The 13,307-nt window shown below is 39.3% G+C and overlaps 2 protein-coding genes across 2 annotated transcripts in view; both read right to left on the minus strand.

Moving 5' to 3' along the window:
* The window catches only part of hecw2a (HECT, C2 and WW domain containing E3 ubiquitin protein ligase 2a), a 42,504-nt gene extending 42,296 nt beyond the window's left edge, over positions 1-208 (minus strand). The window contains exon 1 of the mRNA XM_056389898.1: positions 109-208. The gene's annotated coding sequence lies outside the window, so the exon portion shown is untranslated. The remainder of the gene's footprint in view (positions 1-108) is intronic.
* Positions 209-2,986: 2,778 nt separating this feature from the next.
* pgap1 (post-GPI attachment to proteins inositol deacylase 1) overlaps positions 2,987-13,307 on the minus strand; it is a 22,131-nt gene continuing 11,810 nt past the window's right edge. The window contains exons 23-26 of the mRNA XM_056389842.1: positions 12,575-12,625; positions 12,193-12,404; positions 10,702-10,806; positions 2,987-10,606 (exon numbers count right to left, since the gene is read on the minus strand). Coding sequence (XP_056245817.1) covers positions 10,468-10,606; positions 10,702-10,806; positions 12,193-12,404; positions 12,575-12,625 — 507 coding nt within the window. The 3' untranslated portion in view covers positions 2,987-10,467. The remainder of the gene's footprint in view (positions 10,607-10,701; positions 10,807-12,192; positions 12,405-12,574; positions 12,626-13,307) is intronic.

Here is a 13,307-nt window from a genome sequence, read left to right on the forward strand (position 1 = left end):
TGCAGTCAGTGCCGACGTCCTCCCACCAGTCCCGGCAGATGCACAAAATCTGACTGGGCAGAGCATGCAACCGCTGTCAGTCCAAAGGAGAAAAAAAACGTAGCTTACCGGAGGATGGCGTAATGTTTGGTTATTTGCAGTGGAGTGACTCTCCTTGCTGGGGGGCGCGGAGGGATTTATTTAGAGGATTGTAGATCCTGAGATGTGGGTTTCTGTTGATAACATATATACACACTGCATATTAATGTGGGAAAATGCCAGAGTGGGCGGTGACTCAAGACTCGTCCCGCAGAGAAATGGAGAAACTGCACTGAATGTAATCAACCTGTAGAACAGTCACACTGCACAGAGGCAATGAGTGCATTTACGTAAGGGCTGGACTTAAGTGCAATCTTGAGGTATACCTATTTGTACTTCATTTTTTTCTTTATGCTACTTATACATTTCATTTACTGAGTTTCAGTTGCAAAGTTGCAGAGTTATTTGTACCACATGAATCTGAGAGCTAGTTACTGCTTTGCAAAACATTTTATATGCAAAACAAATGATCAATCTGATATATTTTATCAATATTATATTATATATATTTTAATCCCTCAACTGTACAGAAATTCGTTAAAAATAGCTCCATCTGGATCAAGTACAAAATTTATATGTTGCTTATCCACTGATGCAATGATGTAATAGGCTATACCCTACATATCACTCTGAAAGGATCCATTCTGCATAGTGAATACTTTAGTTATAATACTTCTTTTACTGAAGAAAAATGTTGACTGCAAGAGGAGTACTTGAGTATGTTTACACTGTAGTATAGCTACTTTTACTCAAAAGAATCTGAAGAGTAATTTTCAATCAAGGCCTATAGGCTGAGCCTTAAGGTAATTCCGCCAAATCTGTCTCCCTGATTCCTGTTCAGCACTCTTCACCTGCGTGTAGCGAGGGACCTGTATAAACAGTAAAGCAGCCACGAGGAAAGAGCACAAACACATTCATTCAACTGTGCTGTGGTGTAACCTCACACCTTGTACTGTCGCAGGCTGCAGGCTCAGTCAGATGTTAGCGGGGACACGTAGCCCCCTGGTGGTCAGTCAGAAGAGGTGCAGCAGCACTTCACTAAGATTCACTCAGCCGACAGAGATCAAGATAGAAACAGCAGTGGGTGAAGTGCTGCCAGAGGGTGGACTATCTTGTTGGTGTGGACAGGGTTGGCAGCGGTGGCTGGTCCGCAGCTGTACTAACGTTATTCAGTCTCAATTAAACAACATACGAGCTAAATAGTTACAGTGGATTAAATGACAACGAGTTATGGTGAGGTTAGGGTCTGGTTAAGGGTTAAGAGGAAACAGACTTCACTTATCTCAGAACCTACTCCAATCCTATCTCAACCAGAGTTTATAACATTTAGCTCCCTCTTACAGCTACATGGAGCATTCTTGACCACCAGGGAACAGAAACACATCAAGACAAATTAATAGCAAAAAGCTAACATAGCTAATTGAACAGTTACGGCTAACAATGTGTTAGCAAACAACTAATTGACATTATGTAGCCACAAATATCATTACGGTTGGTGTTTTATTTCCTAGCCACTTGTTGAACATAGTATATCATGTTTCCTTACCATTTAGCCCTGGTTTGGTTTGCCATGTCCCTCTCCAGTTGTCAGTTTGTCAAGCACTCCTTTGGCACAGGTGTTCAAAACTGATAGCTAGGTAGCTACCTTGACTAGCTAACTGACTAGTAGCAGTCGTTTTTAATTACTTCATTCAGTGTTAATAGTAAGTGCATCTTGAAAGTTAAAATGAAAAACAATAATTTAAGTAAATATATATTGTACATACCTAACAGCTAACCTACCTGCTTTAAAGGTTCTATATTTTAGATTTAGCTTCAGATTCAAAATACTTTAATTACTCCCAGACGGACAATTCATTTCTACAAACTAACCCATCCCTGTAATCCATATTATAAACCCTATTATCCATATTTTACACTTTTCTGGTGTTTTATTTTAAGTTTTAACATGCATGAGAAGATATATTTGTTATTTTAAGGACCAAAACTTATCTCAGTATAATTTTGTATCTCCTCTCTCACGTTTTAGCTCTCTGAAGCTCTGGCAAGAACAGGGTGTTTAGTGCTGGTCTCTGAGCCTCTCTTCTGATTGGCTGACAGGCAGAGCGACACACAGCCAGGCCAACCACAGGTAATGTACTGTCGCCTACTACTGTAGCTTGGTGAAACTCAACCGAACTCAAATTTGGACTAAAACGCTCTGATATTTCAGAAAAAAATAAACTTTAGCCACTGGTCTCTAATATTACTATCCTTGGGAGGGCGGTATTGGCCTGACATCCAAAGATTGTGCAGCATTTCTCTGTGGATTAGGTTTTTGCATACTTTCAGAGTATTAATATAGCACCTTCACCTGCTTTACTATTAAAAAAAGAGATGGAAATCTCTCTCCCTACAATATGAGACCTTTAAGTTTTCATTCATTTAAAGGCTGAATGATCTCTTATCTCACCACACAGTCTTCAGGGTGTTTACTTAAGACATAGACTTAGAAAATGAGTTTTAAATATGTAGTAACATGATACAAGGTTTTATCTATTCTACAGCCAGATTTTAGGTTAATTGAGAAAGGGTGACATCATTTCAAGCCACATTTTACATTAAAGCAACAACACATTTATAGTACTGTACTTTTCTGTCATAATGTCCGAGAAAACCTCTATTCTGGACTGTGTAGGCATGTTTTAGCTTGATTGACATCTTCCTCACCCTGGAGAATTTTGTTGAACCTGTGTGATGACCTCACATTATTCCCCTGAAGCCCCAGCAACCTTCAACCTGACCACAGGTCTCATCAGCCAAACTAAGGGAAAACCAGTGTGGCTGTGCATGGCTTTTAAAGCATATTCACTTCATACGCACAGCATGTATATAATCTGGAGAAAAAAAAAAAAAGTAACACCTACAATTATTTTCTTGGTTTTATTGCAACAACAATGGTGCCAAAATTGCACAGTTTGCCCATTTACAATGACATCAGATAAAAATGTGAGAAATACAAAAACACCAAAGCAATCAATTTTGACACAATGCTTAAACCTGAGGATTAAATACTCTTCCACATTAGAGCCTCACCGGAAAATATAAATTAAAAAGAACCATCCCTTGGATGTGAAAGGGCCTGTTTTTTCATTTCTTGCACCTAATTACCTAGAACAGTAAATGTCAGAGGACTAACTAGTTCTGCACAACAAGGAACAGCTAGCCGGAGGTTATACGTTTTAAAGTCACTCGAGGCAGAAGCAGAATAAAGGAAATTGATGGAGTTACCAGACTTTAAAGCACTTACAGACAGCAGTAACATTTAGTATGATGTTTTTACTTTCATATTACCAAATAGTTTTCATTACTTGGTAAGGAAAATGATAGTGAGCACAAAGAACCACCGCTGTCTCTCAGTCAATATTATTAACATTACTATTCTTTTAATTTCATGGTTGATTATTTAAAAAAAAAAAGAAAACAGTTTGGCTTTTTGGCAGCTGCACAGCATTTGCCAAGTTTACAGTGATCAAGTGAGTGGAACAAGTGATTTGTCTCTGTGTGCTTTGACTCAAACGCTCAATAATTTGGGAAACAAAAAATGTGAGCTCATAGAAATAAGAGAGAAATCGTACTGTGATAAATGATGGATTTAGACAGACATCTCTCAGCAGGATATTTGATGGTTTATTGGGATCCTACTGTATGTGCTGCATACGTGTATGCTAAATAGTCAAAAAATAGATAACAATACAGAGGTATCGCCCACTTTCTGTGCAGCATCCTGAAGACGGTGTAAAAAAAAAACAAAAAAAAATCCAGTTAATGACCGACACTTAACTGTCCAAGTCAGGAAGACACAAAGTAAAGACACCATGACAGACAGGTCAGACTAAAATATTTTGCTCATGAAACTGTAGGTTCTGAAATATATAATTAAGTTGTCAGTTAAAATTACAACTGACATGAGATTTGATGACCACTATTCTAATAATGCTGCCATTTTTACTAGCTTACAGTTTACCTGAATTGCATAAATTATGGATGTTTGTTCAACTTCATCTTTTTCTACACCCAGAGGCTTTTTAATAGAGATAACTGACAATAATGTTAAAGCAGAGAAATAATGTATTCGCTTGCTGCTTCATTGTAAATATTCCTTTCAATTCAAACTATGTTAGATGTGCATGTATCACAGCTGCACTATAACACGGGGACCAACAGGACCACAGTTTGTTTAACTGGTTCTAAAATGGCAGTATTTGAGCTTGAGTGTTAATGAAATAAGAGAATCAGATTCCCTGCATTATTTCAGTCCAACTTTAAAGCTTTCAACCTAGTTTTGGACGTATTCGAGGAACCTTTATGACAAAGAATTATGTTTTATTTGCTGATTTTCTAACTTTAAAATGAGAGATGATCCATTTTAGACAAGAGACAAAAACACACAAACCTAATTTTAAACAGCTAATATCCCAAAACATTAATGTGTGAAAAAAATAATAAAATTGTGTGGATTTTTCAGTTTGGAAGGAAAACCCCACCAAGTGTACGTCTGAACATCTGGAACGACATCATCACAGTGAACACCGATATAAATCACGATTATATTGATATAAAACGTAACTCTCATCTCTACTAATTTGTTCTACAAAGTCGTGTATGCCACCAATTCACAACGAGGCAGACGATGTGCATGTCAAAGCACTAAAACTGCACCAAACGGACAAGTGCACAGAAAAGCTGATCACTTACACCACTGGTATTGTATAAATTCAAACACACGTAGAGACATTCAGTGCAGGTACATTCACATTGGGAACAACTGCGGTGTCTTTGCAGACCGTATTGATGTATGATTGTGTATTTGCCTGAGGGGGCAAGCTTGACTGGTCCCTAATTAACTTATCTTTAGTGTCTAGTAATTATAAAGTCACACAGATCTAAAATCCTACTACTGTGTTGAGGATTTTGGGGAGTCGCACAGAGACAGTGGAGTAAATCTACATTTACAATAGGCCTTTTTATCAGTGAGCCAGTACACTGCTGCTGAGGACTGAATGGTATTAAACATTCAGGCAAGTAGGAAACAGATGCACTGCTGCATCCACGAGAAAGCAGAAAGGCACAGCAGCTGCTTCACTGGCGTGAGGGGGTGTGAGCAACAGCGGGAAGATGTGACATAAAGCAAGAACAGTAAGACACAGTTTTAACACAGAGAGGAATAAAATAAAATAAAAACAACAAAAAGTCAACTCTTAGCAGATACTAAACCATCAGGTTTTGGCGTCTCATCTAACAGCTGCTCGATGGATATTCTGACATCTGAAGACTTTCCCTCCATTAGCTATACCGCTCATCTTTGACGTCAGAACACCCGTGTATAAATCAATTGTTTTCTTTAATTCGAAATCATCTAATATATTACATAGATTTATGAAACTGATTCATTAAGTGTCATTGTGAGTGCAACGGTTAATTGGCTTAAAAAGTCATTGGCAACAAAAACTGAATTCAAAAGGCAAGAAAAAAAAAACAAAAAAAAACATAAGGCTTATATGCCATAACAGCACACTACACTCAAAACACACAACACACTGCACCACACAGGAAACAGTTTCCATTGCAACAATCTACATGATGGTTTGAAACAAGTGTGGTGGCAGAATTTCCCATCTGATTCATTCCATTTAAATCCAAAAGGTTCATGATATCAAATATTATGTCCTCTTCTTATACCTTGAATTAAAGGATAAGTCCTGTTCTGTCAACAAACCCCACAAAAAGACCAAAACCAACAATGAATTGATCCTTAAGTTTAGTGTATGTTTCCTTTAGCTTGATATTATTCCTGATAAGTGTTAGAGCTCCACTATTGTCCACTAGCCGCACTGTTGCACCGTTCTAGTTTATTTTTGATTCAATTCCACATACACTCTCCTGCTGCTGCAAATACTCAGTACAGCACTAAATGTGGATTAATCCGCAGCTGAAAATAGTCCCCAGTAAATACACTGCTTACTGTTTGAGTAAATTTTGCTAAAAACTACAGTTCTCAGCTGTTTTGGGAAATTACTTTCTTTGTTGTTTTCACCTGTGTCTGTTTGTTTGTTTGTCAGCGGGACTACGTAAAATTGGTGAAGGGATGGAGCACGGGCCAGGGAAGAACTCAACTTTGGTTAAAGCAGCAGCTCCAGGAATTTTCTTAAATCCCTTTCCTTAATATTGCGAGGGATCGTCATATTTTCTAGTTCTCAGGAAACAATGCTTGGGTCTTGATGTCCAAAATCAGACACATTAATGGTGTTGAGATTTATGACTTTGTAGAGTGTTGTGCAGATCCAGATGATAATCCAGATGTGACCGACATGTGTAGGATTGTTTGGTCTTGGCGAAGGTCTGTGCTCTACTAGGTGCCATTCTAGTTGTTAACAGTTGTGAGTGTGGGTGAGAGCCATAGACAGGGTAAGGAACCAGAGAGTGTTAAGATTTACACATCGTCCATTTTGGTCTTTTCATGGGTTTTGTTGACAGTAATAAAAATACAGAACAACTGCAGGCTCGTCTTCTCAATAGCGTTTAAAAAGTTAAAATCTGGAACTGCAAGAAATCAACGTGTTCTTATACATAATAAAAATAACATTCAAATGGTCACAAGGTTTGTTTTTTTTTTGTTCTTCTAACTTCAAGACTTGCTGTACTCCTGACTTCAGACCAGCAGATTTGTGATCAGTTTTAGAGTAATTAAGTTGATTTGAAAAGACAAAAGGTGGTGGACTCCTTGGTCATTAATATTCACCTGTACATCGGCCATTAAGATAACTAACCACACCTTAATAAACTGTAACCATGAAGAAAATTCCCTTATTAACCCCAGTACTGTAGCAGAAGAAGGCAAAAGCAATTTCCACTAATGCCTTGAGGTTTAAATTCTCCCTTTAAAAGCCTGAAGCTTGATTCATACTGTACATGTGAATCAGCTGCAACACTGAACAGGCTTAGACAAAGTAAGCCGTCTGCCTTTTAAACTTCGCTGAGCCAAAGCTTCACCAACAACAACAACACACACCCACTGTATAAAAATACCAACAACCACAAGTAATGACAAGTCATTATGACCCTTTGTCTGTAGTTTCAACATGTGACTGTGTCCATAACATAAAAACCCAACGAATATTTATGATTTGTTCCATCTCTGTATGCTAATTTGTCTGCTCAGCACAATTATCTCACAATCAGCTCATTAACTCTCAGTGTAATCAGATTTAACCTGCCAACACGTGTGCATTGCTGCCAATTTGGCACAAAGAGACAGACTGGACCAGGTTTGTAACATGGAGGTTTCTGCATCAAACGTTACACTGGTGCACCTCCCTGTGAACTTCGTACCGTTTTAAAACATTGACTCTCCCTGGACACGATTAGGAGTTTTTGAAACTGATCGACAGAAGTATATATACTTAATACTTTAATGTCAAAATAAAAGCTTCAGCTACAAAAGCCTCTTTTATATTTTATGTTTAATTCAGATCAAACTAAAGAAATCTGTTCTCACTTTGACACTCAAGTCTGTTTCTTTTGATCAGCCTAATTACATCCACTGTGACCCAGAGCAATAAAGTTATCAACATTGCATGTGCACAATGTATCTACATCACATGATATATGAATATTGGTTGACAGTATGAGTAAAAAGAAGAGGTCTTCCAGAGGACGCATTCATATATTACACAGCCTCATACGAGGTGAATTAGATTATAGACTATAAAGTACAGCTTCTGCCAGCTGCTTGTTTTTGTGCGACAGGTGACTACTGTTGCTGGATGTTGACTGATTGAGCAGCGACCTGCCAGGACAACAATGAGCAGCATCTAGTTAGCTTGTGACTGTGCATTCAAAATGTTTCTGTTAGCTCGACTCTGTTCAGAGCTGCTCGTTTTTATCCTGCAATTCAGCAGCTGGCAGGGAGATCGCAGGTTTACAGGAGTGATCAGATCAGCTAATATCAATTACTGATACTGAAGCAGTGGTGGAGCAGGACACTTTTTGGTGACAAACTATTGCTGCACTGTCACAACACCACTGAGGACAGTTTTTAGCAGTTAAGTTCAACATAACATGCACATCAACAGCGTTAATTCTATCAGTGCTACCAAGTCTCTTTTTGAAAATCAAATATATTATTTTATTTTCATTCACTAATAAATTTGTTTTGACTTTGCCTAATTTGCTGTAGCTTTAACCAAAGTTAAGCTACAGGCAGTGAAACTAAACACTTCTTGCATTTTCAAAAAAACAAAAACCTAATGAGAAAAAGGAAGGATTATGACCCACTAAGGACCTTTTAATTTGAAATATCTGTGCAAGAATTCTTAGGTAGTTTTACAAGAACAGCAAATCAGGAAAAAGGAGTGAGTGTGAGTATTTCTGTGAGAAAGAGAAACTCAGCAGATTGAGATTGACTATAACATGATGGTGTAATTGTACTGAGGAAATTAGTGCTGTGAACATGTCCATTATGTTGACTTTATCAAGTGAACAGCTGAACATGCAGGGCGGCTGAGATGGACTGGTTTTGATTAGTTAAAGTGGAGGCATAAAGCTTTTGCACATGCACAACACCAATGTGAGGATTTTAGATCATTTGATTTCTTGGCTCATTTCTCTCCAATTAAAAAATGTGTCACTATTATTTCTGCCTATGAGACTATTAGGTGCTTCTTTTAGATAAGCCCCAAGCCATTTAACAGTCACTATTGCCTACAGAGAGGACATGAAAGTGTGAGTCACTATAATAAACAACAGATAAGACACAGATTTATGTGGCACTACATAACTAGAAACCAGCTTGTGATGGGATCAAAGCAGCTGCAACGTTCTCACCGAGGAGTACTGGGTGAGAATGTCGCAGCTGCTGTGATCAGTGGTGTTCTCAGTGGTTACTACATTATTATACGAGTACTCAGCAGTCATTAGCCCTCTTCAGACCTGGAATTAAAATGTCTCCACATGTGTCTCAAGTGACCACCTGTGATATTGAAATAGTAAAATCTTTTGGGTTGATGATGAAACTGTTGGGACTAATCAGACTGTCAGAGGACGTCAGTAGAGTAGTTGGTCCTTCAGTGTGGCTCAGGACACATTCATGTTCACACTGCTAAAGCAATGTGGCCACATGTGGTCCACACCACCTCTGAATGTGGTCTGAGTGATCGCATCCCAGAAGTGTGCCAGTCTCGGGTGCGTTCACACCTGAAGAGCTGACCACTTGTGATCGGATGTTCATGCCAGGTCTGAACAGAACCACAACTCTATTATTGCATGAGCACTCAGTACTCATGGGTTGGACCACACCCATCTTCAAACTCAGCCATCATTTTGATGTCAACTACACACCTGTAAAGTTTCATGACTGTATCTTGCAGGTTGTGACACATCAGTATCAAAATCTGTCCACAGACAGACAGTCACCTGCCAAAGTCCTAAAAACCACCTCTGTGGTAGTTCCTGTTACAGTAGGTGTCTCCAGGACCACAATTTGCCATGATGACACACACACACATACCCACACAAGGTGAAAACAATACCAACCACGCTGTTGCGGCTGGTAATGGATACTGCATACTTCAGTCTGATTACCCTCATGAAACTGAGCTCCACCACTGTCTTGTAGAGAACTTGGAGTAGACCATAATCTTCTTCTGAATAATGTGAGACACACTTGAACCTGCACATGTACTCAAACCTTTTCCAGTGCAAACCTTCATAATCGCCACTGTTGTGGTATATTAATAATAATAAAAAAAAAAAAAAAGGTCAACAGAGAATGTAAACATGATTACTTTGGATTTTTTCTTATGGAATGAATTTATGGCACAGCCACTGGTTTTGCGGCAGCGCTACGACAGTTACACACAACTGTAAGTCATTGCTAAGCGGTAGGCAGTGAGAGAGTTCACAGCATAGAGACCACAGTGGGAGATGCCACTGTAGGACACTAGAAAGAACAAAAAAAGAAAACTAACAGTAACACCCTGTTGAGAATCTCTAGTATCAGTAGCTTCACTGGTTGTGGAGTTCTTGCTCCTTGAAGGCAGAGCTATAGATATACAGAGTAAGGCAAACTTGGTTTCAGGTCAATCCAACAGAGCCATATTTGCACCAAATGCTCCAAGGCCTTTACATCCTCTCATTTAAAAACGTAGTGTAATCGCCATGGAGCTTTTAGTGCTAACATTGAGCAGGCAGTTCCCCAAGCTATGTATGTCTATGGCTCTGCTCCATGGCAGTTTGATACATCAAGTCTTTTTGGGACAAATCAGTCTGAACCAGCTGCAGTGAGTCAGGCTGTAACTTAGAGAAAGGCTTGTTATGGTAGAGATGAAGACTGAAACCAGCCAGATACCGTCAGAGCAGACAACACGAGGCCAGGGGGATGAGTGTCGCCAGCAGGAAGTAGGTGACTCTGTAGAGGTGGAGTGGAGAGAAGGTCACCATGGTAATGGCCAAGGGCAGAGGGAGGCAGGAAGTCAGAGGCAGGAGTTTGCTGAAAAAGATCAAGGCAGAGTTAATATTCAGTGGTTACAAGATAACAAAGCTCAACAAAGGAATGTGTGTGTGTTGGTGATGGTGTGGTCCTACCTGTTGCAGAGTTTTAAAGTGTTGCAGTCAATAAGCAGCATGTACACAATAATTAGAGGCACAATGTGTGGCCAGCAAGGGTCAGGATCCAACTGGGTGGAGTATCTGTAGAGGATCACAACGTAGGTTAAACCAAGATTTCTTATGCCATTCCTCACCCTGTGTACCACCTCTCCACTGTACTGGACATTAAATATGACTTTACTTCAGTACTTTTGCCAAGAATTTGCCATTTTGTGATAAAACGATCATGAAAAAATAATCCTAATATAGTGAAACTCATTTAAGCCATTCTATCCAGATATTTTATACAAATAACCATTAAATAAACTTGAAATGAATGCAATAATTGGGAACAGTGATGTGACACTTTGCTAGGAATGTCCCACCCTCATTTCACCGCTTTGCTTACTGTACATTGGACCTTGGCATGTGATAAATAAAACTTTAAACTGTTGTTAAGTGACAGCATTACCTAGAACTGAAACATAAAATACAATAAAATTATTATAAAATATTTTGATAAAATTGTATATTGCAATATTTGGGCTGGACTGTATTAAGATTAAAGATTAAAGCTCCATATTTTCCTCTTCTCCTGTTGTTATTATATAAGTGTTGATCCATTAGAAGATATATTTGTGGTTTTAAGAACCAAAAACCATCTCAGTGTAGTTTTACATCTCCTCTCTCAGGCTTCTTTCTGGAGACCTAGTAACAACTGGCCGGTGAGCCAATCAGAAAAGAGGAGGCTCTGAACCTCTCTTATGATTGGCTGACTGATTCCTGAGTGATCCGATAAAAATATAGCAGATTTCAGGTAAACACTCAGAGAAACCAAATCCTGCAAGGTTGGATGGTGGGTCTAGGTGGCCCAGGCTTCATGCATGGCTGAGAGCGGTGACTGCTTTGTTGTGACATCATAAAGTTACAGAAGTCCTGACAGCTGGTTTTAAGGCTCAGTTTCTGAATACAGGCTTCTCTGTGGACTGAGTGCTTTGATACTTAGACCTGCTTTATAATCAGACAACACGTGGACATCTACCTTTATACTATATGGGACCTTTAAATATTTCGATATCACCCAAACCTAATCAGAGGTAAAGTTCAGTTGCTCCTGCTGCAACTAAAAATTCACCAGCTGTATTTACAAGCATTTTAAGGATGCATTCATGGAGCTGCATACATAAAATGTGGGATGTGGGGTAATGGGTACACCTCAGGTGGTCTAACTTTTAATTGCAGGTGACTTGATTTGCATTAGGGGTCCAGATGAATCAGCAGCAGAAACTGCTGTGGCCGCTCTGTTTTTTTATTTATTATTTATACATAAATATGTGGCACTAATTAGCATTTTTGGTAGAAACAGGATAATAATTAACATACTCTCTAATAAAGACAGGCTTTAGTGTCTTGCTCAGAGGCACTTCAGCAGGGAAGGTCCTTTAACTGTCTCTCATATACTCTGTTCATGTTGTGTTAATACTGTACCTCAGGTTGCGGATCCAGTGGATGAGTGAGGGTGCGCTGAGCATGACAGGCAGTGTGAAGAGTGCTGATAGGCAGAGGTGGAGCTGCAGGTCATCCCTCACCTCCTGCAGAGCACACTCTGACAGCAGGGGGGCGCCGTTACATTCTTTAGACCTGTCCAAGCACTCAGCATCGACTGTGCCATTCTCAGTTTCTTTGTGCTTCCGCGGTGCCTGGAAAGATCGTGGAAGAATTGAAAAAAATTCAACAAGAATAAAAATGTTCAGTGTGTGTATTCTGTAAAGAACTCTGAACCATGGCTCTGCATTCACACCACGTCTTAACTTATATAACCCTCAGATGCTAGTTTATCAGGTTTGCAACAAAATTAAACATTTCTTACCAGGTTCAGCATGTGACTCAAAGACCTTTCTGTCATCTGTAACCTCAGTACCTGAGTGTGCAATGGAAACAGAACAAAACAAACATAACCAGAAGAAATTGTGCTTGCAATATTTTGATGGGTGAATGGTGTAACAGAGGCATTTTAATCAACACTTTAAAGTTACTGAGAGTTAGCACATTTTTAGCTTGTGTGTGCTTTACCTATTGACACAACAAGGGATAAATAGAGTCAATATCATATTTGTACTGATTTAATTATTGATGCTACTCTGCAAAAACCACCTGTGAACGACTTTTTTTTTTTTTTTTAATTTCATTACATCTTAAAGGGATTGTTCGGGTTGCTTGACGTGGTGTTGTCTGAGGTACTCTGATTTACTCTGCTGTCTGATTTACTCAGCTGATCTGCTGCTGCAGCGTAATACAGTGCGCTCCGTAGGTGCACTTGTGCGTAGGAATACAGTAGTTCAGCAGTGCCAAAGGTAAGTGCTGTTTAAGGTTAGGCTGAAAATATTGTACATGAAGCATACATTTGAATGGATATTGGATTGTTTCAGTGGGCGTTTTTAGTTTAAGTCATGTTTTTACTCGTGGCCCTGTGCACAGCGGCACATTGCTGTGCTATTCTGCCGGAGCCCTGGTCGGCTTCCCTAACTGGGATCGTGCTGAACAGAATCTACTGTGGGTAATGTACCGACTATTCATGAGTACCTCACACAACCCCACGTCAA

The sequence above is a fragment of the Seriola aureovittata genome, chromosome 11 (genome assembly GCF_021018895.1).
Source record: "Seriola aureovittata isolate HTS-2021-v1 ecotype China chromosome 11, ASM2101889v1, whole genome shotgun sequence".
Classification (NCBI taxonomy): domain Eukaryota; kingdom Metazoa; phylum Chordata; class Actinopteri; order Carangiformes; family Carangidae; genus Seriola; species Seriola aureovittata.